We start from the raw sequence: 23,616 nt of genomic DNA on the forward strand, positions 1-23,616 counted from the left end.
CTGATCTAACCCACCCAGTCTGATCGGTCAATTTAGTGTGTGAATTGTCTTGATGGCGATAGGTTAAACTGGAATTGATGACAATGAAGAGTCTGAGCGATCTATTTGGTTATAGCAGCTTTTCTCAACCTTTCTGAACCCAAGGACCAGTAAAATGTCTGAAACAATTCGACGGACCACTTGTGTCCCGTATTTCTGTTGATCCGAATTGTTTTAGACATTTGTCCCGTTTTTTAATGACAAGGGCGTAGCGAGGGGAGGGGACTTGGGGGGTCTGGTCCTCCCCCCGAAATGTGAGAAAATGACCGAAAAAAGGGAAAAAGATGGCCAAATCCATTGTTCTGTCACTTTGGTCCCCCCCCCCCCGAACTGTTTAATGGTACTTACTTTGATTTGTAGTGTTTACTAAAATCATGAATAAACGGTGTTTTCATAATTTATTGTGTGATAATTATAACTGTAAATAAAATATCCATCTTACATAGTAAAACCATAGTAGTATCCATCTTACAATAGGGGGATTTTGTCAGCTTATGGAAAGGTTTTGATGGCAATTGGCAACTTACCGTATTTAAGATCCCAGTTCTTATATTTCTCAATGAAATATGGCCATCTAGTCATTTGATAAATAACCATAAATAATTAATTTTTTAAGCACTGGGGGGGGGGGGGTTGTTGCAGCCCTTTATTTCCCCCACCTATTTATGCAGTAATTAGCCAACTGGTAAAGTCTATCTTTTGACTACAGTTAGTGATATACAGTATTCAAGATTGCAATTTTTCGCATTTTCCTTGATGTATGGTAAACCGAATAATATGAAGGTGCACTTTTTATTTGTAATCATATGGGTATTATTAATATCACAATTGCAACAAATGAATATTTTTTTTTATTCAGAAGAATTGAATTTTCAAGTCTTCCTGAAGATCACCTATGCCATCGTCGCGGACCATAGGTTGAGAAACGCTGTGTTATAGTATTGTCTGAGGTTTTCATGGCCCGCGTTCAATGACTTTCAAGCGGTTTCCGGGCTATCAGGCCATGGTCTAAGATTTTCTTCCGAACGTTTCGCCCACATCTGTGGCAGCCATCTTCTGAGGTTAAACGGATGTAGGTTTCTGCGACAAGCGAGAAACGGGTACAAAGCCTTTCTCGCTTGTCGCGGAAACCTATGTCTATGTGGGCATAACGTCAGGAAGAAAATCCCTTAGACCAGTGTTTCTCAACCGCCGGGCCCTGACCTCATTCATACCGGGCTGCGAGCGATTAGCGTTTCAATTTCCCCTTATTCATTTTCCATTTTCCGTTGGTCGTGTATTTGACCGGGCCTTTGACTCACAAAAATGAATGAAACCAGACCGCAGGCTCGAAAAGGTTGAGAACCACTGCCTTAGACCAGCGGTTCTCAACCCTTTTTTGACTCGCGGAGCACTTTTCAGTATATAATTTCTATAGCGGAGCCCTGTTTGACTCGAGGAGTCCTTTTTTGTACATAATTTTTATGGCAGAACCTTGTGTAGGCCTTTCTTATTTACTTATCTATCAAATCTACTGATTCATTTTATTTTCCTGGAGTCGCCGCGGAACCCCGGTTGAGAACCACTGCCTTAGACCATGGCCTAATATCCCGGAAACTGCTTGCAAATCATTATTTGGTTACATGTTCCAAAACGCAATTATTTTTTAATACTATGAATTACACAGGTCTGCGATGGAAAAAATTGCCTTAAAAAATAATTAGTTTTCTTAAATACTTTTTTGGATGTTTTCTGAAAAATAATTTAAAAATTCCATCGCGTCGTTTTATCACAGGTCTAATGTGTACGAATTTCGTGTATTTATATACAGTAAAACCTCGATAAGTCGTCACCTCAAGTTACCGAAAAATTATGACGGCTTAAGCGGAGTGACGACTTAGGCGGAGTTCCGTCAGTTTTAATGTGCGATGTTATGAAAATCGTATAAATTTAAAGTAATGTGACATTTATTAAAGAATGAATCAAAATAACAATATATTAATAAAATTTATAGATTGCGAAAGAAAAAATAATAGCAATTTTTTATCTCTTATTACTTAAATTATTGTGGTGAAATGTACTGTACACTTTGATTTATACTAGTAATTTTTAATTTAGACTAACAGAGCAACCGTTTGAATAAGTAGCTTTTCTTCATAACAGAACTCTCTATTGCACATTAATTTTACATATAGTACATCAAATTTAATTTTAGCGTTTGAATTCTTCATCAGTAGTTCATGATGCAACTACAAAGTAATCTCGAACACTTTTGACTTGTCGGAGGGGCCCAGGGCAGGGAAAAGTAAACAGAAGACCTCAACTTGGGAAAGAATGTATAATTTTTTTCAACAAAGATATTTTGTTTAAATTTCAAGCCCTAAATTAGTAGATCCCATGCTTCCTATGATTATTTATTATGAGTGCCCGCGTTGCACTTTCACTTTAACTTGATTAATTCGATTCTTCGATTTACATAATTTTTGATTTTTTGCACTATATGTAATCTTTGACGTATCAATAAATTTTGGTTTTGCCGGAGATGCCCTGCGCCCCCGGGGGCGAAGTGCTTACGTTGCTTCTTGCGGCAGAGCTTGGGTGTCTCGCGGTTTGTCCAGTTTCTCCAATGGAGCCCAGGCAGAAATGAGATCTAGCCTGAACAGTCCCCAACGTTGTAAAAACCTTATTCGGCAAATGAACTTCCCCAGCGTAACTTTCGTTACTTAAACTGTTCCGTTTGGGTATATAGGATTTTATGGTGACTTTTAAGCATATGGCAATGCTGTTAACAAGCTCTTTTTTTAATGGGAGCCATAAAAATAGTCTGTTCCTTTCTCAAACTTTTTCATAGCAACGACTTAACCGAAATTAGCGACGAATAAACGAGAGTTGAATAACATTGTGGTCTATGATAGCTGGAAGGGTCTGAAGAAAAATGACGACTTAACCGGAGTGACGACTTATCAGGGTGACGACTTAACGAGGTTTTACTGTATATAAAAGCAACGTAATAAAACTTGTATGACCTTAAACATATTTACAGATTTTAAACGACAATTACTAATATTTATGATTATCATTAAATTATTAATAATTCACTATTGATTCGTCAAAAAATGTCTAAAAGCAGTACTATTACATAATGTAAATAAGTAGGTTTTTTGTACCTGTGAGGCATTCAGTTGATTTAAAAGAGTGCTATGAAAATCTTGAATTGCGCGCAACATTGATTTTACTGCCGAAGATATTTCAGTGATTTTGGGGTGCTGATTACGAATTTAGCATTGATTTTGTCAGATTGGTTCCAATTTTTTTGAGATAAAGTAAAAATTCAATTTCAATAGCAATACATTGAGCAACATACAAATCAGATTGAAACTGTGGATTTTAAATTTATAAACAGTAAAACATCTCTTTTGCCATTACTAGCGGGACAAAAAAAAAAATTCGTCTGCAAAAGAAGAGGGGTAACAGTTAATCAGGGGTTTGAATGCATTCTTTTAATTGTACAAAGGGAAATTATTATTCGGCCGTAAAAGAGGGGGTGACCGCATCTGGGGGGGGGGGGAAGGTGTTCATTAATAGGGGTTTTACTGTAGTAAATTATTGCCATAGATATTCAGTGATTTTAGGGCCAATCATTATGATAACAGAGCTAGGATATGAAAGTAAAGTATGTATTTATGAAGTGATAAAATAAAAATGTCAAAATATTTTGATCCAAGTTATTTCCCCAAAAATATGAAATCGTTTTGTGAAAAAACCTTACGTGCAGTGCCGTAACTATGCAGGTGAACCCGCACAAGTGCCCACTTGGAAGGAGGGGAGCCAGAATGGGCTTAAATGAGCCATTCTGGGGCTAGAAAGGGCCTAAATGCAAATTCTTGCAGAGGGCACAGGAATGGTTAATTACGGCACTGCTTACGTGATAAATGAAAAAATTCATTTCATCTTTTATAATCAGCGCTCAAAATAGCATAAAAATCAAAACTGAAATTGTTTAAAATTTTTTTTTTATGTAGACCTGTATTACTATATCCCACAATTGGGCATTGACTGACCTTCGACCTGTGTACATCCCCGTTGTTGATTTCACCAACGCCCAATATCTTTCTGGTTTTCAAGCGGCTTTGCAGGTCTCCACTGCTGTGCTTCCTGAGAAGAAAAACAATAAGGTCGATCAAGGATGCCGCTTTTAATAATAATTAGGTTATCACGAAAGTTCTACGCGTTTCTGGTTGGCACGAGTTTCAGCCAATATCTGGGGACTTTGATCCTAGTTGCAACCCTTTATATCAAAGATGTCAAAGGTTAGTCCAGTGTTGTTCTTGACCTTTTTCCCATCCTGTACCCCCAGTGAAATACTATTTACAGCCCCGCTGGGGCCGCAACTAGATGCTTGGTCACCTGGGGCAAGCGTGCATTTTGACGACCCCCTTGTAATGTTGAAGAAGAGGTTTCAGAATGAAATTTGCGCCCCCTCGGGTCCAGCTTCCGGGGCACGAGACCCGCCTGCTCCCCCTAGTTGCGGCCCTGCGCCCCGCACACCCTTGGATAATGCGTTTTCTATTTGTTGTGAAATTTACTTTTTATGCAATTCTTTGTACATTGTGCATCCAATAATTTCTATAATTTTTTTTTATTTCTATTTTACCGGTCTTTAAAATTTCCCTGATCCATTATAGCTGCCATAGTGAAAATCACTAAACCTTCCAGAAATTGTCACCCGTTTTCAAAAGAAGAATATTTTTTTCCATTATCTCGCGTAGTGATGAATGTTCCCCCCGCAATAATATAAAATAAAATAATAAATAATAATAAAAAAACGAAGAAGTTAAATACTATATCTTTCCCATCATTTGTACGTCTATTTCTATACGATTCCGAAAACATGGGGTGGAGGGATACCGCCTCTCTCCTGTTATCTAACTTTGAACAAAAGCCGACTCCGCCCATAGGCAGTTAATTGACAGGATGGGGGAAAAGCAAACATGCTATCAGGCAAAGCTCTCTGTAAAGAGTTAGCTGGGCTCGGGATTGCTAAAATGAGAGTTTTAAGACGACGAGATATCTCGGGATTAGCGCTATAAGGGTTCATTTTTTTTTGGCCAATGGTTAATAGTCATTTATGGCTAGTTTCGAAAATAAATTGAAAAGGAAAACTAAAAGTTGAGATATCAAACGCTGGTATGATTCATATTTTCAAAAAATTCGAAAAGTCAATTCAATTCTTCTCATCATTGCAATTTTCCTGAAAAATCTGTGTGTGTGTGTGTGTGAGAGAGAGAGAGAGTCAGTCAGTCAACACTTGAAAAAAAAATTTTCGCACCTCCCAAAAATGTTTTACCGCACCCCCAGTTAAGAACCACTGGGTTAGTCAGTGAATATGTTACACGGTCAATGTCCGAGGTCTAGACCAGTGGTTCCTAACCAGGGTTGCGGTAAAACATTTTTGTGAGATGGAGAAAAAAATCTTAACGTGTTGACTAATCATTCAGAAAAATTGAATTTTTTAATTCTTTAGAATCATTGAGTCTAGACATTTTGACATCAGGGACGGGCTTAAGTATTTTGGCGCCCGGTGCGAAAACAGCATTGCTACTCTCTAAAATGATTTTTCCCGGTCTTCCATTATCTCCGGCACTTTGACGCACGCCAGGTTTACATTAGCATCCGAGGATAAGCACGGATCCAGTATGGGGGGGGAGGGGCACGGTGGGGCCGTAACCCCTCCCAAGAGCTGAACAACTTCGGATAAATTTGCCTGTCCCGTAAAATGCGGGATGATCCATTGCACCTACACAATAAGTCCACCATGCTCTGAGGCATCGCTCAGAATACGTCTGCCTTCGCTCCATTCGAAGCTGAAGATATCTGCCTCGGATTCATTCGCGGCCTCCATTCCATTCTTAGCTAAAGATGCCCACCTTATCCCAATTTGAAGCCAAATATGTCCCCCAAAGCGGGATATGCCGAAATCTGCGACGTACGTCACAGAACAATCAGCGCTACTGCAGAACAATCTGGAAGAATTTTAAGAAAAAACACTATTACGAAGAAAATACTATTACGGGAACTTTTACTGCAGAACATTTCCAGTCAGCCGAAGGCTCGCTGCAGAAAAATGCTAAACATTCTGCTTTGGGGAATACGTTTAACTCAGCTTCATTCGTAGGTGAAGATATCGGCCTTCACTTCATTCAAAGCTGAAGATATCTCCGTAGGCTTCATTCGCAGCTGAAGATGTCTGGTTTTATCTGGTTCATCACCCGGGGCATCAAACCCGCGTGTAGGGTTTTGCATGGAGAGCCTACTTTTGCCAAGGAAGCAGGGGTCTGCCTCTCGCATGAGCGAATGGAGTAGGTGCTCAGGCCTCCTGTTTTATCCAGGGGCTCCCTACACTCATTAGTGATCGAGACCCTTTCTACTTCTGGAATTAAATTTAACAAAAACTAAATTTTATAAATAAGATTGCTCTCTGGAACCCTAGGCCAGGCACTGATCCAGAAGATGATCATCCCTTCGGAGAGCAGAATAAAAAGTGAAAAATAGGTCTGTGTAAAATATGGGACGATCTACAATGAATCTACAATCAACCCTAGACATCACTCTGGGTCTGCGCCTAGTAGTCTGGGCTAGAGTTCAGTGCTCTTCCTTCTTGTGAAGGGTTATCAATGGCTGTCTCAACATCATGGGGGGTACCACTCACCTCTCCCCTCCCACCATCATTCATGTGTGCCAGAAATCTGCACACGTTAAAAATAATACTTGAGTGAATTTTTTTTTTACAGGGCGTTTCAATTGAAGCGTTGATCAAGTGCTCGCGAGCACGAAATCGTGCATGAGCATTCAGCACTATTGGTGCTTCAGGGGAGCGCCATGTTGCTCGCGAGCAACAGGTTGAAGATGGCTGATTTAACCGCTACTATACCCGAAGATTCGGAAAATAAAAGTCTATACCGATCACATACAAAAAAAAGAATTACTATTATTACTCACTTTTTTAAGAGTTCACCTTTGTGAAATCGTGAATATGGAGTCTTATCACCACCGTGCTCACTCATTTCCGCGACTGGTATGCTCACGATGATGGGGGTGATATCAGATCCGTTGGCGGAAAAAAAAAAAAAAACTCGTAATAATTTCAAAGACTCATCACGATTTTTGTGAGGAGTTGAATATCCGTTAGTCGCACCCGTACATGAATAAGTAGCGAAACACGTCTCTTCTCTATGATTCGAGAACGTTCATTCTCCGAGGCCAACACTTTCCACTGTTGGAGTTTAATCATCCAAGAACTGAATAAGAAAATCCCTTTAAATGTTCGTGACCATGTGTCTTTTTTTGGACATCCAAGAAGCTCCGTTATAACATCGCCTTGGCATTGAAGGGTCTTATTATTTCCTCAACGACGTTTTCACTCAAAGCAAAATCCAAGAGTGTTTTGGAAAATAATTTGAATAATCAGTCACACACATTAACTACAGTATTTCATGCGTATAATAGGGGATTCTTAACCTATGGGTCGCAGGGGACTTCCGAGATGGGTCGTTCAAATCCACTAACAACCAGAGGCTATTGATGCTATGAGTCACGACCCAAACTTGCTTTGCAGAGATGGGTCGAGTCACGACTCAAACTTGCTTTGCAGAGATGGGTCGAGTCACGACTCAAACTTGATTCACAGGGACTACCGAGAGGGGTGGGCCGTACGAAGCTACTTATAGCCAGCGGTTTTGGAACTGTGGGTCACGATCCAAACTTGATTTGCAGGAGCTTCCGAGAGAATCTTACAAATCCACTTATACAGACAGGAATTCTACAGCTATGGGTCACGATACAAACTTGATTTGCTGGGGCTTCCGAGAAGGGTCATACGAATCCACTTATAGCCAGAGGTTTTTTGAGCTATGTGCTATGACCCAAACTTGATTCGCAGTGGCCTACGACGACCCAAACTTAATCCGTAGGGCTTCCGAGAGGGGTCGTACAAATCTACTATGGGTCACGATTCAAACTGGATTCGCAGGTGTTTCAGAGGTGGGTCACACAGATCCAATAACATCCAGGGCCTCTTGAACCATGTTATGGATCTCGATTCAAACTTGATTCGCAGGGGTTTTCCAAATGAGTCGTACAAATCCACTTTTACAGTCCTGGCGTAAGTGCACTTATCGCGTCACTGGTTTCACTAATTTCGAAAAACAAACAGTTCCCACATGGGTCGCGAAGCTCATCTTGTTGTTGATTTTAAGTCGTGGTTGAAAAAGGTTAACTCTTGGCGTAATTATAAGTAGCTTCAATGACGTCGATATCTCGGGATGCCAGTTAATATATATTCTCCTGAAGTCAAGTTCAGTCAAATATTCTCGAAATATTGGCTTTGTTGGAAGCAGACGTATCTGTGGGGGTTTTTTTTTGGGAGAAGAAATCGCTTCTACGCAGAGACCAATGAGGGAAGTGAGAAAGAAGAATGTTTACATGACTTAATAATAAACTATGTTGAGCGTTATGTGTGCGTGTGTTTTTGACACGTGTTCCCGAGGGGGGTAAAAAACTTAAAGGAAGGTCATTTTTTTTAAGCATAAAAAAGCCTTTTGTGAGTTGACGTAAGCCATATGTTGTTAAGAAATGGGGTTTTTTTCCCCGTCTGTAAAAGACGTGGTATCTAGGCGTTGCATAATCTACACCAGTGTTTCCCAACGTTTTTCAGTCGGTGCCCCCCCCCCCCCCTATATTTTCTTCTCGTAGCTCCTCGTCTTATTCGGGGGCCCTACACTCATAAAAGAACGAGTCACTTTCTACTTATGGAACTTGAATTTTATAAAAACTTTATAAAAATGAACAAAAATTTGATATATGAGATCGATCTCTGGAATTTTGGGCAATGCAAGGGTGGGTCCAGAAAGTGGAGTGATCATCCCTCCGGAGAGCCGAATCGTATGGCAGGGACGTCGAAAGTGTTTCAAACCTGTGGGTGCTCGTCTTGAATTTCACGTAGGAAGTTTTTATTTATAAATATGGAGGTGCTCGGAACTGTTATAGAAATTTCCGTCGAGCACCCACAGCACCCCTGGCTATGATGCCACTGTCATATGGGAAAAATAGGTCCGTGTAAAAAATACGGGACAGTCCAACAAACCTACATAATAAATCAACCTTCCCAACCCATCACCCTGGATCTACACCTACACTGGGCTAGAGTTCAGTAAGCTTCCTTCTTGTTTGTGGGGAGTTTTATGCATGACCGTCTCAACATCGTGGGTCCCTGGGCAAAGTTTTCCTCCTTCCCCCCCCCCCCAATACTTGGCTGAAGTGACAGCGCTTGCATATTTACATACTTATATTCGAAAAACATCAGATCGGATCTCAACGTGAAAGCTCTTTATGAATATGAGGCTCTGGGTCATGGGAGGCCCATCCGCCCATGGGTTAATTTTCTGGATCCCCTGGTTCTATTTGTGCTTATGCACGATTCACCATATCGCAGAAGAAAACTACATCACAGCTCTCTTTGGCCCCTTCCACACCTGTCGTGGCTCCCCTTTCATCCGTGACCTTCCCGAGAATATTCCAGTACCGCAAGGAGGCCATGGCCATATAACCCCAGGTTGAGAACCATTCATCTAGACTTTTGACCTTTGAAGACCGGACACACCCCGCTTCCCATCTCAGAGAGAAATCTAACTTCCTATTGCAAAGTTGTTGCTGGACAGAACATAATGCTCTGTCTCTTCTGAGCCCAACCAACAAAAAAAAAAATCCACATTTTTAACTGAAATATTCGCTGAGATATTTTAATTACAGAAGCAGAGAAAAGTTGGGAAAGAACATAAACTGACGGGCAATACTTCTTTTACTTCTTTCCCCTCATGTATGCTCTTATTTTCAAACCGTTTCTCTGATTTTGAATTCAAATATCTCAGTGAATATTGCACTAAGAAACATGGAAATTTTTTTGGACTCGGGAAAGACAAGACAACAACTTACTGATTGGAATTTAGAGGACGGGGGGAGGCGTATAAAAATTGAAATTCTTTATTTTGCGACACACTGTATTTTCACTATCGAAACCGGTACAGTGTGATTCTTGAATACAGTCGAATCTCGTTATAACGAACTCCAAGAGACCGGGGAAATCATTTCGTTATAAAGGAATTCCAGGTATTTGTATTATTCTTATATAAACTTATCTGGTGGATTAGAAAAATGTTCGCTAAAACGAGATTTTCGCTATAATGGTATTTGTTAAAACGGGATTCCACTGTATAACAAACGGGAGCCGACTTGTGAACGATAGTCTACTTCAAAAGTTCGTCAGAACTAGGCAACAATGGTTCTTGGTGCTCAACAATGACTTTCGGAACATTTATTTTGGTTACCACGTGGTTCCCAAACTACTCGTTTCAAACATGTTTATTTCTTTACAATTATTTTTGTCACTTCTCTTATGCTCCAAATTACTTATAAGCAGAAAACCCGGGTATTTTCGCATGTCAATGTAATAAAAAATCCATTTTTACTGATCCAAAACATTTCCCGGCCTAGCGAGATCGCAGCCGTTGCATTTTACTAACAAGGAAAGGGTCCAAAGGTGTCATCCTCAAAAAAGTTTCGAAAAAATTACCACTAATTCTACTTATTCAAATATGCACAAAAATACAAACAAAATTATCCGGTGGAATTATTATGCGTCACTGAAAATAAGTAAACATATATATTATTATTTTGAACGCCAATAGAGGCCAAGAATGAAATAAAAAATCCCGCAACCCTAAAGTCTTAGAGCGACGTCATTCAAACAACACAATATTAAATACAGCAAAGAAAGAGAAGAAAAGGATGGAGAAAAGATTTTATAGATATCTCCAAGAAGCGCGAGAGAGATGATGAGTAGCCAACTGTTGCCATTTTTTAATAATTTTTTGTAGCTTTCATAATTACATTCCGCCGCTAATGTTTTGTTTTTGTGTGTTTCTGGGTGTGAGATGAATGTACTTTAATTTTTCCATAGTTTTTTGAAGACGACACCTTTGGACCCAAGATTCATCGAAAGACTGGTTATTTGTGGAGATGAAGATTACAAGGAAGAAAATTCATCACTGCCTCCACGGGGACTCGAACCCCGGTCTCTCTTTTCTTCCTTGTAATCTTCATCTCCACAAATAACCAGTCTTTCGATGAATCTTGTATTGACAAGTGGAGAGGACATTTCTACATACCTTTGGACCCTTTCCTTCAAGTCCGTACCTGGGTCTGGGCAGCCCATCCTAGGGATAGAAGGCCTCTACACTGGTTGCCTAGTTCATCTGCAACGTCATTACGAGCAGCGTGCGGAGGCCTTCTATCTCTAGGGCAGTGCCGTCTTAAGGCATGGGCCCACCCGGGCCTCACAAAAATGAGATCTGGTTGAAATTTTGGAAAATTTGTTTGGTAAGAGCCTCAGAAAAATCAATTGGCTCGGGGGCCCCTGATACTCTTAAGACGGCCCTGCTCTAGGGGGGGGGGGGATACTGGTCTGGGTCCCAACCTGAAGCCAGCAGCAACACGTCACATTTTTTTGACACTCTTTCAAGAAACTGCAATCCATCCATCACTCACCAATAGCAAGAATTCCAAATATACGATTACTGTATGAATAATATTTCTATATCGGGGAGGGGGGGGGGGAAACGTCAATCACGTGTTGCCATGGCAACCGGGACAATTCTATACGGGGGAGGGGCGAGAAAGTAAAGTAAAATGAAGATTTAGGACATTGAATTTCCTTATTAAAAACATAACATGAGCTTACCTGTATGGAATAAAAACTTCAGGTTGCTCGAGGGTGTCCATGTCATTAACCTTCGATTATGACCTTCCTTTCGTCCAACAATGCTATTCAAATCTATATAAAGTAAAACACACAATAACAAATGTTATGGTACTCATCGGTCATCACTGACAAGTAAAGGCTCCAAAGGTGTCACCCTCAAAAAGTTTCGAAAAAATTACACATCAAATTCTACTCATTTAAATATGCACAAAAATATAGAAATATCCGGCGGTATTATTATTACGGGTCACTCCAAAAAATTGCAAATCCAGTGAACATACTCCTCTCAGCCAGCGATTCTCAACATTTGGAAGCCCGCGGCCCGGTTGATTCATTTTGTTGTAGTGGAAGGCCCGGTCATACACACTACTCATGGGGGAAAAATGAAACACTGTATCACTCGCGGCCCGGTTTGGCTGATGGGAGGGACCGGTACTGGGCCGCGGCCCAGCGGTTGAGAAACACTGCTCTAAGCCGGCCACTCGGCGTTCCACAAAAGAGTGCACTTCACCGCTGAATAGGGGTTGTGTGAAAGGAAAAGCACATTTTATATGGGGACGTGTCAAAATAACGGTTTTCAATGTCACAAAAAAAAAATCTTATGCTCAATTTACTTACAATGCCCACAAAACAGATACATATACAGTGAAACCTCGCTACAACGATACTCGATATAACGCTAAATCCCTCTACAACGGTATTTTTTCAAATATTGTTTGGAATAGCCTACAGTCTGTAATGATAAACTTCTCTCGATACAACGATATCCTTTACTCTCCCCCCCCCCCCCACCTTTTTTTTAATTTCATACCGTACATAGTCCTGGCTCTACCAGCAAAATTTGCTAGTTTTAGCTATTGTTCTTGTGGAACCATGTCGGGGGACTTTATTGTATATACAGTCGAACCCCGTTATAACGAACTCCAAGAGACCGGAGAAATCACTTCGTTATAATGAAATTTCGTTATAAAGGAATTTCAGGTTGTTTGCATTGTTCCTACGTAAACTTATTTGAGGGATTAGAAAAGTGTTCGTTAAAACGAGATTTTCGCTATAACGGTATTCGTTAAAACGAGATTCGACTGTATTGCACATATTTACATGCATATTGCATATATATATGCATAAGTGATACTGACTCTAGAATATGTACTAAACACGATGCGTGGTATAAAGACAGTAATATTTTTACGAAAGTCTGCCCCGGGACCCCTAGAAGGCACGATACGTCCCTGGGTGGACCGGGATCCGGAAATTTCGCCTCCGACATTTCGTCCCCGTCACATTTCACCCCTGACATTTGGCCCCTGGGACGTTTCACCCCCGAAATTTTCGCACCTGATATTTTACCTGCCCTGAACGCATGAGTGACCACATGAGTGGATGAGGGACCAAGTGAGTGTGAAATCTGCTTTAGGAATGAATTAGTGACCGTACAAATGACTAAGTGAGTGACAGAAGAGTGTGGAATTGACTGTATGAGTGAATGACCTTGTCTAAGTGAGTGATTGAGTGATCATATGAGTAACCGAGTAGTTGACCGTACGAGTGACCGAGTGATTGACCATATGAATGATTGTATGAGTGACCAGGTGAATGGCGGTATGAGTATCCAAGAGAGTTACTGAGTGATTGACCGTATGAGTGTTCAAGAGAGTTACTGAGTGATTGACCGTATGAGTGTTCAAGAGAGTTACTGAGTGATTGACCATATGAGTGACCAAGTGATTGACCGACTGAATGCTTGTATGAGCTTCCAAGTGAGTGACTAATTTATTGAGCGTATGAGTGACCAAGTGAGTGACTAATTTATTGAGCGTATGAGTGACCAAGTGAGTGACTAATTTATTGAGCGTATGAGTGACCAAGAGAGTGACCAAGGGATTGATCGTTTGAGTGATCTAGTGATTTACTGTATGAGTGACCAAGTCAGTGACTGAGTGATTTACTGTATGAGTGACCAATTGATTAACCACATGAGTGACCGAGTGCTTCACTGTATGAGTGACCGAGTGCTTCACTGTATGAGTGACCGAGTGCTTCACTGTATGAGTGACCAATTGATTAACCACATGAGTGACCGAGTGCTTCACTGTATGAGTGACCAAGCGAGTAACCGAGTGATTGACCATGTAAGTGTCCAAGTGAGTGACCGCTTGATTGACTATATGAATAATTGTATGATTGACCAAGTGAGTGACCGCTTGATTGACTATATGAATAATTGTATGATTGACCAAGTGAGTGACCATATGAATAGTTGTGATTGACCAAGTGAGTGACCATATGAATAGTTGTGATTGACCAAGTGAGTGACCGTAATAATAAGCAAGTGAGTGGCAAAGTGAGTGACCATAAGAATGACCAAGTGACCATATGAGCGATCAAGTGAGTGATCAAATGAGTGACCATTCGAGTGACCGTGTGATTTACGAAGTGAGTGACCGAATGATTGATCGGGTGAGTGTGTGTAAAGATGATCCCGTCTTCATTCCCCCCTGTTATGGGTGGTTATGTAGTACTTTAATGGGCCCTAAAAATTTGGAATTTGCTGTAAAGCATAAAATAATTGTTTCCAAATTTACATTGCAGCGAAATTTTTCAACATAAGCTGGATTATATAACAGTACTGCATTAACAGAAAAGCATTAACATCCCCTCAAACTAGCCCCCGATGACGTTTCTCAGCTCAGCAAATTTTTTTTACCTTCCAACTCGGATTTGGTACCCTTTCCTAGAGAGGTGCCCCTTGTGGCTGCACAGGTCGCACGGACTCTGTGGGGGCTGAAAGGCTTCAGCCTAGTTTCTTATAATTTTTGTTTCTTTCATACTATAAATTTTTTTATCGAGAGACCAGTGAAAAATCTGGCCTCTGAGACCCCAACAAAGATCCCAGCCTAACGACCCCCTGATGCAGGACGTGGGTGAGATAAATGCACCCAGTCGCGACTAGGCCAGTACGTCCTATAGATATTGTATCTAGGAAGTAATGAGTCCCGTATATACCGGGTGACTTGAAACGTTACGCGGTCCGCCAATAGCATTTTTTCCCCCTTTTAGCATTTGCAGCGAATTCACAATGGCACTAACAATTTTAAGGGAATTAAAATTAATTTAATATTTTAGAATACTTTAAGGCATTCATTTTTAAAAATATTATTGGTGCTGCTATCTACTTTCAAAATCAGAAGTGCCTTATGTGGTGATGACGAAGGTCAGGTATAAAAAACTAAATTCTTCATTCAGCTTTGCTCCTTGTAAAAGAATCTTATAAACTGACCTGAAAGATCAAACTTCCAGTTCAGTAATTCTTTCAAGACCCAAGGAGACATCCAAAACAAAGGACCTCCACACAAGCAGACGACGAATAAGATCGTAAAAAGTGAATTTATCCACACTATACTTTATATAATGTGCTGCCATCTAATCTCAAATTTAAAAGTGACTGATGTGGTGATGATGAAGTTTAAATTAAAAAAACTATATCCTTTATTCCGTTTAGTTCCTTATAAACAGAGCCCATAAACTGAACTGGAAATTCAAACTAAAAGTTCGGCTATTTTATTTGAGCATAAGGAGACGTCCAAAACAAAGAACCTCTTAATGAGCAGACGACAGACAAGAAGTCGGTTCCCTACAAGCTTAGCTCACAAACAGAACTGGGAGTTTGAACTTCCAGTTCAGTAATTTTTTTAGGACACAAGGAGACGTCCGAAACAAGTAACCTGGAGAGAAGCAGACGACAGAGAATTCTGAGGCTTGGCATCGAGCTTATATTACTGGAGCGAGCATCCAGCCGCCGCGAAGGCAGCGACGTCAACTGCAAGGAAATCACGTGACTCAGTGAAAACAAAGTTTCCGCCTGGCAATTTGCCCCTAGAAATGTGCAGTTCGGTCTCTAAGTACCGCTTTTTAAAGATTAAAAAAAGGATAGAGAACTCTTCTAAAGGTGAAAAAAGATTAAATTATTTCTTTCATTAATGCTGGAATAATTGTTTTCGTTAATGCTAAAAAATTTCTTTCATCAATTCTTGAATTTTCATTAGTTCTGGAATTATTTCCTTTCTTAATTATTATTTCTTTCATTACTTCTGGAATAATTGCTTTCATCAATTCTAGATTTGTCTCTTTCATTAATGCTGAAATTATTTCTTTCATTAATGCTGAAATTATCTTTCATTAATGCTGAAATTATCTTTCATTAATGTTGAAATTATCTTTCATTAATGCTGAAATTATCTCTTTCATTAATTTGGAATTATCTCATCGATGCTGAAATTAGCATCGGTTAAGTTAGAGGACGGGGAGGGGGGGATAGTATAAAAATTTAAATTTTTTATTTTGTGTACACTATATTTTCATCTTCAAAACTCGCACAGGGTGATTTCTGGCCACATTTTGAGAATTTTTAAAATTAGAACCATACCACTACGACGAACGGTTGATGAGATAAAGGCTGTAACAACACTCCAAGGAGGAACCATTAAATGTTAGAATGGCCATAATATTACCGATAGGCAGGGCCGCAAGTAGGAGGGGGGAGCAGTAGGGTCTGGTGCCCCGGGCGCATCATAAAAGGGGGCGCAAGTTTCACCATTCAACCTACCCTTCAGCATTACGAGGGGGGGGATGCCTAAATGAGTGGTTGCCCCGGCTAACCAAGTATCAAGTTGCGGCCCTGCCAGTAGGTAGGTATCGTATTTCTGACGAATCACCGTTTTATAATAATATATTGAGTATTTTTTCTTTTAGATACATTCTCAAGTTTGCAATTTACACCTGGTAGTATTTCTTTTACTTCTATAGATCAAAAACTACACAGTTGATCCACTAATGAGCCACAAAAATCATGTCCTTATTCTGTAGAACTTAGCTTACTGCATGAGGCCCATCTGGGCAGTTCTGGCACCGGGGTGTCAATTGACAATTAGATTACATTTTGTGCCATCCTTGTGATAAGGATCTCGCGTGTAATAAGGACATTTATTTATCGCGTTAGGCTGATCATATTTAATTTTGACGGAAACGGAACGTCGAGCCAACTACAGGCAATCGCCAAATAGTGCCTTCCTATCATTATTATCACGCCAAATTGACCCAAAAAAAAAACTGGACAGTCATATGCTTATTATGCACAGCGGCCCCATTAAGTCAAAGTCGCCCCCCCCGGCCCTCATTCAAGAAAAATAACGATTCTAGTAATTATCTTTCATTATCGTGACATTTAGGGTCTTCCATGACTTTAAAATGGCTGCGGACGACACCGACTAGCGACAAAACGACGCCGAGCGACATCGATCCATCGATGTCACGCCAGTAAATATGTCTAATTTATGGATCTGGCTATAACCATATCGATCGGATGTTCAATTAATTATTCAAAAACAATGTGGTGGGCCCCAGGAAGGTGGTCATTCTTCTCGGGCCTAGGGCATTCAACGCATATCCTATCCCACTTGCCACATTTGGCCCTCGGAGCTTTTTGTCGTGGCCCGCCGGTCATTTTCAGAATGTGGTTGAAAACATTCAAAAACGATTAATTACAGAACTAATGAAATACTTAATTCGAAATTCATGAAATACTTAATTTCGGAATTCATGAAATACTTAATTCGAAATTCATGAAATACTTAATTCGAAATTCATGAAATACTTAATTCGAAATTCATGAAATACTTAATTCGAAATTCATGAAATACTTAATTCGAAATTCATGAAATACTTAATTCGAAATTCATGAAATACTTAATTCGAAATTGATGAAATACTTAATTCGAAATTGATGAAATACTTAATTCGAAATTCATGAAATACTTAATTCGAAATTCATGAAATACTTAATTCGAAATTCATGAAATACTTAATTTCGGAATTCATGAAAGAAGTAATTCTAGAATGAATGAAACATTTTTCAAATTCATGAAAGAAATAATTTCGGAATTCATGAAAGAAATAATTTCGGAATTCATGAAAGAAATAATTTTGGAATTCATGAAAGAAATAATTTCGGAATTCATAAAAGAAATAATTTCGGAATTCATGAAAGAAATAAATTTACAATAAATGAAAAATATTTTGGAAATTAATGAAAGAAATTGTTTCAGAATTAATGAAAGAAATTGTTTCAGAATTAATGAAAGAAATTGTTTCAGAATTAATGAAAGAAATTGTTTCAGAATTAATGAAAGAAATTGTTTCAGAATTAATGAAAGAAATTGTTTCAAAATTAATGAAAGAAATTGTTTCAGAATTAATGAAAGAAATGTATGAGTTGGAATTCGTGAAGAAATTATTTCAAAATTGATAATTCAGAATTAATGAGAGTTAAGAAATGAAAATCAAAAATAAGTGGAAGCTGAGAAATAATGAAAATCGAGAATTAATGAATAAATAATTTCCATAAGTGAAAGAAATTCTATCAGAATTATTGAAAGAAAAATGAGAATCTGAATTCTTGAAGCAATTGATTTCAGAATTGATAATTCAGAATTAATCAAAGTTTATAAATAATGAAAATCTAGAATTAATGAGGGAAATGATTTCATAATTTTTCAAAAGAAATGGTTTCAGAATTTTTTGAAATGAATAATTTCAGAATTTCTTAAAGGAAATATTTTCAGAATCAATAAAAGAAATAAAATTTCAGAATTACGTAATGAAAAATTAAGGGGGGGGGGGGAATTAGAAAAATTACAGAATCAGGGAAAGTATTTATTTCATATTTCGTCATCATTAGAAATTCAGAATTCAAAATAGTAATAATTTCAGAATTGAATGGCAATTCAGAATTAATCGAAGTGCTCAAACATAATTTCGACGGGCCTCCTATTGTACTGGAGGTTTCTTGTTAAGATGCCAATGCGAACAACGCCGTTCCGATTGATTGCGATTCCCAGGCGCGATACTGGAGCTTTCTCAATATAATAATAATCAACAGGTTCTACTGAGATGAGGTCCGCCAACGATTTTAATCAAAGCGGAATTCAATAGTTGGGCAACGAAACCCCCCCCCCCCCGTTCATTATTAGTTTCTGGACGGAGAACAACAACAACAAGATGGCGTCGCGAGTCTCTTTTCACGGGAGGAAACTCATTACGCGCGTACTTACTCGAGACGGAAAAGCGGTCGTTAATTGATTTCAGGGGTTCGATTCCGGACAACGGAGCTACAAAAGCTTATTAATTAAAAGTGGGAAAAAATCTATTCCAATGCATTCTCATCCATATATGCTCAACCCGTGGCCATGGGTGAAGATACGGGGGGGGGGGCGCGCATGGGGTATTGTTAACCCCCCCCCCCCCCCAGCGTCAAAAGTGGAGTTGTCTGATCTAATGTATATGTGTATACATGAATTGACATCATCGCGGTCCCCCCCCACCCAGACTTTCAAGACCATCTCCGCCTATGTCGTAGTTACCTGATGTTCCTCGCGACCAACAAACCTAATTTTGAAATATATATATATATAAGCGGCGGATTCATAGGCTACTCAAGTCACTCGCGAAACAGTTCTACATCTCTCGAGTGGCCTCGCGACACATTCCCAGTTGACGTAAGTGACCCGCAGTATATTTGTAGACCACTTGAGTGATACGCAGCACAGCTCCAGAGAATTTGAGTGATACGCAGCACAGCTCCAGAGAATTTGAGTGATACGCAGCGCAGCTCCAGAGAATTTGAGTGATACGCAGCGCAGCTCCAGAGAATTTGAGTGATACGCAGCACAGCTCCAGAGAATTTGAGTGGCCTGCGCACATTCTCAAGTGACTCTTTGGACGTTTTCGGATCATTCAAGCGATTCCCCTGCACATTTACAGATTACTTAAGTGACCCACGGTGCAGATCCGTATCACTTAAGCGGCCAAGGGCACATTTTCAGATCATTCAAGTCCTTAAAATGTCCTTTTCAAGTCCTTAAATCATTCACTTTAAAAAGTCTCGCCACAGAGACCAATAGGCCTACAAACTGTGCCTGTAATTAATCATTACACTTCACTTCTGAAATATAAATGGCAGCACTGAAAAATCAGAAGCAGCAGTAGATACGCACTCAGACAGTTAGATACACACACACACTTACACTTCCGTCACAACTCACTGGGTAGTAAATGCCCACGGCGTTAAATCTGAGTTCGGTTTGGGAGAAAGAAAGATCGTTCAAGTGACCCGCTGCACATTCTCAGATCAATTAATTGATCCGCGGCAAATTCACAGATCATGGACGGAGATACGGGGGGGATGCCCCCCAGCGTCAATGACTGAGCCGACTGATCTAATGTACGTACATATAATGTATATGAATTGACATCATCGTGCCCAAACCCCCTCCCCAGCCTGCGAAGTCTATTCCGCCTATGTCGCAGATCATTCAAGTTGCCGCACTCTCCAAAAGGGTTGAGCACCCTTGCTCTTATCGCTATCCCACAGCTAATCCCTGAATCTTTAAAGCAGGGGTTTCCTAAACGTTTCATGAACTTAATCTGGTTGACACAAACGGTCCTTAGGACCCACAAAGTTAAGAACCTCTGCTTTAGAGGTAAATTTCAATCATAACGAAAAACTGTTTCAAATGTTGTCAGACATTATCTCCAAAACCCTTTAAATCTAAAAAAAAATTTAGAAAAGTAAAAGTTACGAAATTTAAATTTTCAAACAGTCCTCGGGTCTTATAAGTGAAGCCCCAAGTACGAGAATTTTTTCATTAACTGACAGGCGAATCCAAAAAAATTCCATTCTTTCACGACCAAAACTAACAAAGTTATGAAACATTGAATTTTATGATTTTCAGCAATTTTCCTCATCTGAAAACGCACGATTCTGGTCGAGCCTCTTAAATCTTGGGGGGGGGGGGGTTTGCTTGAACTTTTTAGGCATCGCGGGCCAAAATATTTCAATTAAGCTCACGTGCTACGCCATACAAGTCATACAGTACTGCGGTTCTTAGAATTTCAACACGATATCCCACATCCTCGAGGGCATTGATGTTTCATAGCAGTGGCGTCTGAACGAGTGGGCATACGGGCTCCGAGTCAAAACAAGGGGAGGCCTTCATATTATTCTACACACATTTTTACTTATTCTGAAATCATTTCTTTCATTTAATGATGAATGGAGCCCGGGGAAGAGTTCGGGCACTGAAAATAGCCGAAACAGACAGGCAAAAAGTATGGGCGGGGATACGAGGGGACGTGGGGAGCACTGCTCCCCCCCCCCCCCCAGTATCAAAGGTGAAGTCGACAGATCTAATGTATAGATGAATCGACATCATCGTGCCCCCCCCCCACCCCAGACTTCCAAGTCATCTCCGCCTATGACAAAAAGGCACTGAAACTATTTATCCCAGTTAAATTGATTTCAAGCCCAAAATTAAATGTTAGTGGACCGTCAGGATTGGGTCAATTCCAGGGCCACCATTAGCAGACGCGGAGCCCGTAGAGAAAATTATCTGTGGGACGCTCCTTCGAGTTGTGAATAATTCTCGCTTATTTATTGTGTTTTTATGTGGAATAATCATTATAATTTCTATAGCTGAAACATACAGCTACTTTGTTTTTTTGTTGTAATTTTTTTTTTTTTATATTATCACATATGCGTAGGCTGACCATATTTCCTCGAGAGAAATACGGGACATCGCCAATTATTGCCAAGAACAACGCCAAAAGTGCACGAAGTTGCCAAATATTGCTGAAATAATTTTAAAAAATCAAATACAAATACAACGCCACAACAGGCAAATTGCCCAACGAGGTGGCTGACTTAAGAACATCATGGATCCCCGAGCCATTTTTTCGAGGCCCTACCTACTACTACTACACCACACATGCACCCCCCCCCCGCGGAACCCCCCCCCCAAAGAATCAGTACATGCGGGAATGTGCGTGTACGTGTAGTGAAACCTGATGTGAAATTTTGTTGTTTCTCTGTAATGCTTGTTATGTGTAGTGCTGCCATCTGCCACCAGATTTTCTAACTATGAGTGAAGTGTTATGATTGAATGATTTATCGTTGTAGGACTGTTGCTCTCTGTGGCGAGACTTTTTAACGGGAAGATCGGCTCGCATTTGCGCCTTGAAGTTGGGAACCACAGAAAACCAACTTCAGCCGACCACCACTGTGGGGTTCGAACCCGGATCCTCGCATCGCGAGTCCGTCACTATAACCACTCGACCACCACAGCGGCAAATTCACGTCTAATTCACGTCTGGCGGGAAACAAAGCGTTACTGCAAATTGCAGTGTATTAAAATGAATTCCACGAAATAAAGCGTTCAACAAGACGAACGTGGAAGATTAATGTTCTTATTTATAGTTGTAATTATCATAATATAATTTATGAGATGAAAAATAATTTCAATCTTTGACTTCAATAAAGAATAAAAATCCAAGTAGGTGTCGTGTAAAAAACGGGTAAAACCGGGACACTTTTGCAAAAAAAAGTCGGGACGGAAAGAAAAAGAAAGAAAACTGAGACGTATGGTCGCCCTACATATGCGGGACTTCTTCAAGCGCGGGTCCCTGTGTGGCCGCATCTGTCGCACAACCCTGAGAGTGACTGGTTAATTTAATCGAATACTAAATATGCATTTACAATAAATAGCGCCATGGTTGTTTATAGTGAATTTATAGTGTAAATAATAAAATCAAAACATTGGGCCTCAGAGCCCTGTCTGCTCCTACCTCTCTTTGTGTGAGCTGTAATGTGTCAACTGATGACCTCTTGGGACAGTCATCGGTCAACTATACATATACAATGCGGTTTAATGCCTGAGCGAAACATGTTATGTGAAGCATGTGGAGAAGCAAATTTCGAATTTTTCTCTGCTTTTCTAATATGAGCTGCGTTCAACTGAAATAAAATCATTCACGTCTAATTACAAGCCATTGAAATCCAAGCTGGCAACACCAAGTTCCTTATCTCTCAGACCACTTATTCGCGTTTAAATGGGCCTGAATGAAGGCTGTGGGGGGAGCTTTCTGATGCTAACCAATATTGAGAGTTGGAAAATTTTTAAAAGAGCAATTATTTTGTTCTCAATGCTCAAAATATCCAAGTTTTGCAGATTATGGCCTCTGAAATTAACTAATAAACATAAAACTGTGTTAAAATAAGCATTTATGGCAGGAAAAGTTCAAAAAGGGCATTTTTACAAAAAAATTGAAAATAGGCGAAAAAAAGGCATTTGTGGCATTTTGCCTGAACTGAAACCATTTCCTTCATTGAATAATTTTTCACTAATTCTGAAACCATTTCTGTCAATGAATAACTTTTCATCGATTCTGAAACTATTTCTATTAAACATGACTTTGAATTAATTCTTTAACCATTTCTTTCAAAATATTATTTTTTCCTTCATTTGATCATTTTTGTCGCACCACGGTCATTTTCTGCACACGAGGGCTAATTAGACCGGGACCTACTATTTATTGCCGATTCCGAACGGCAGGCTTGTTTTTTTATACTCATCGAGAGGTTGGTACGCTAACCCTTCGATGGGGGACTCCCTGCGGTAGCAATTGTTTGCTGCGGTCAAGTCGCCGTTTTTTGTTGCACCCCTGTGTAAGGAAAGTTTTCTGACAAAGACGAACCGGGTATCGAACTCGCGACACCTTTAAACATCCTTTGGTACTTCAGGCGAGTATCTTATTGACCTGGGCTAGCGCGCCCCTTTTTTCATCGATCCTGAAACTATTTTTTACCTAAATTCTGAAATTTTGTTTTCATTAATTACTTCTTTTATTCATTCTAAAATTGCTTTCGGTACCGACATTATTTCCCTCAATAA

The 23,616-nt window shown here is 39.9% G+C and overlaps 1 protein-coding gene across 2 annotated transcripts in view; it reads right to left on the reverse strand.

Annotated features, from left to right (window-relative positions):
• The window catches only part of LOC149078358 (tumor protein p53-inducible protein 11-like), a 34,015-nt gene that overhangs the window by 3,939 nt on the left and 6,460 nt on the right, over positions 1 to 23,616 (reverse strand). The window contains exons 2-3 of one of the 2 annotated variants that reach the window (XM_089242012.1): positions 11,813 to 11,905; positions 4,080 to 4,173 (exon numbers count right to left, since the gene is read on the reverse strand). In XM_089242012.1, coding sequence (XP_089098138.1) covers positions 4,080 to 4,173; positions 11,813 to 11,853 — 135 coding nt within the window. In that variant the 5' untranslated portion in view covers positions 11,854 to 11,905. Of the gene's footprint in view, positions 1 to 4,079; positions 4,174 to 7,017; positions 8,423 to 11,812; positions 11,906 to 23,616 lie in introns of those variants that run through there. The other variant, XM_089242011.1, reaches the window with a different exon arrangement.

This window comes from Pholcus phalangioides, unplaced genomic scaffold, assembly GCF_987345545.1.
Source record: "Pholcus phalangioides strain wild (caught in Gottingen) unplaced genomic scaffold, Ppha-v1.0 ptg000014l_1, whole genome shotgun sequence".
Lineage (NCBI taxonomy): Eukaryota > Metazoa > Arthropoda > Arachnida > Araneae > Pholcidae > Pholcus > Pholcus phalangioides.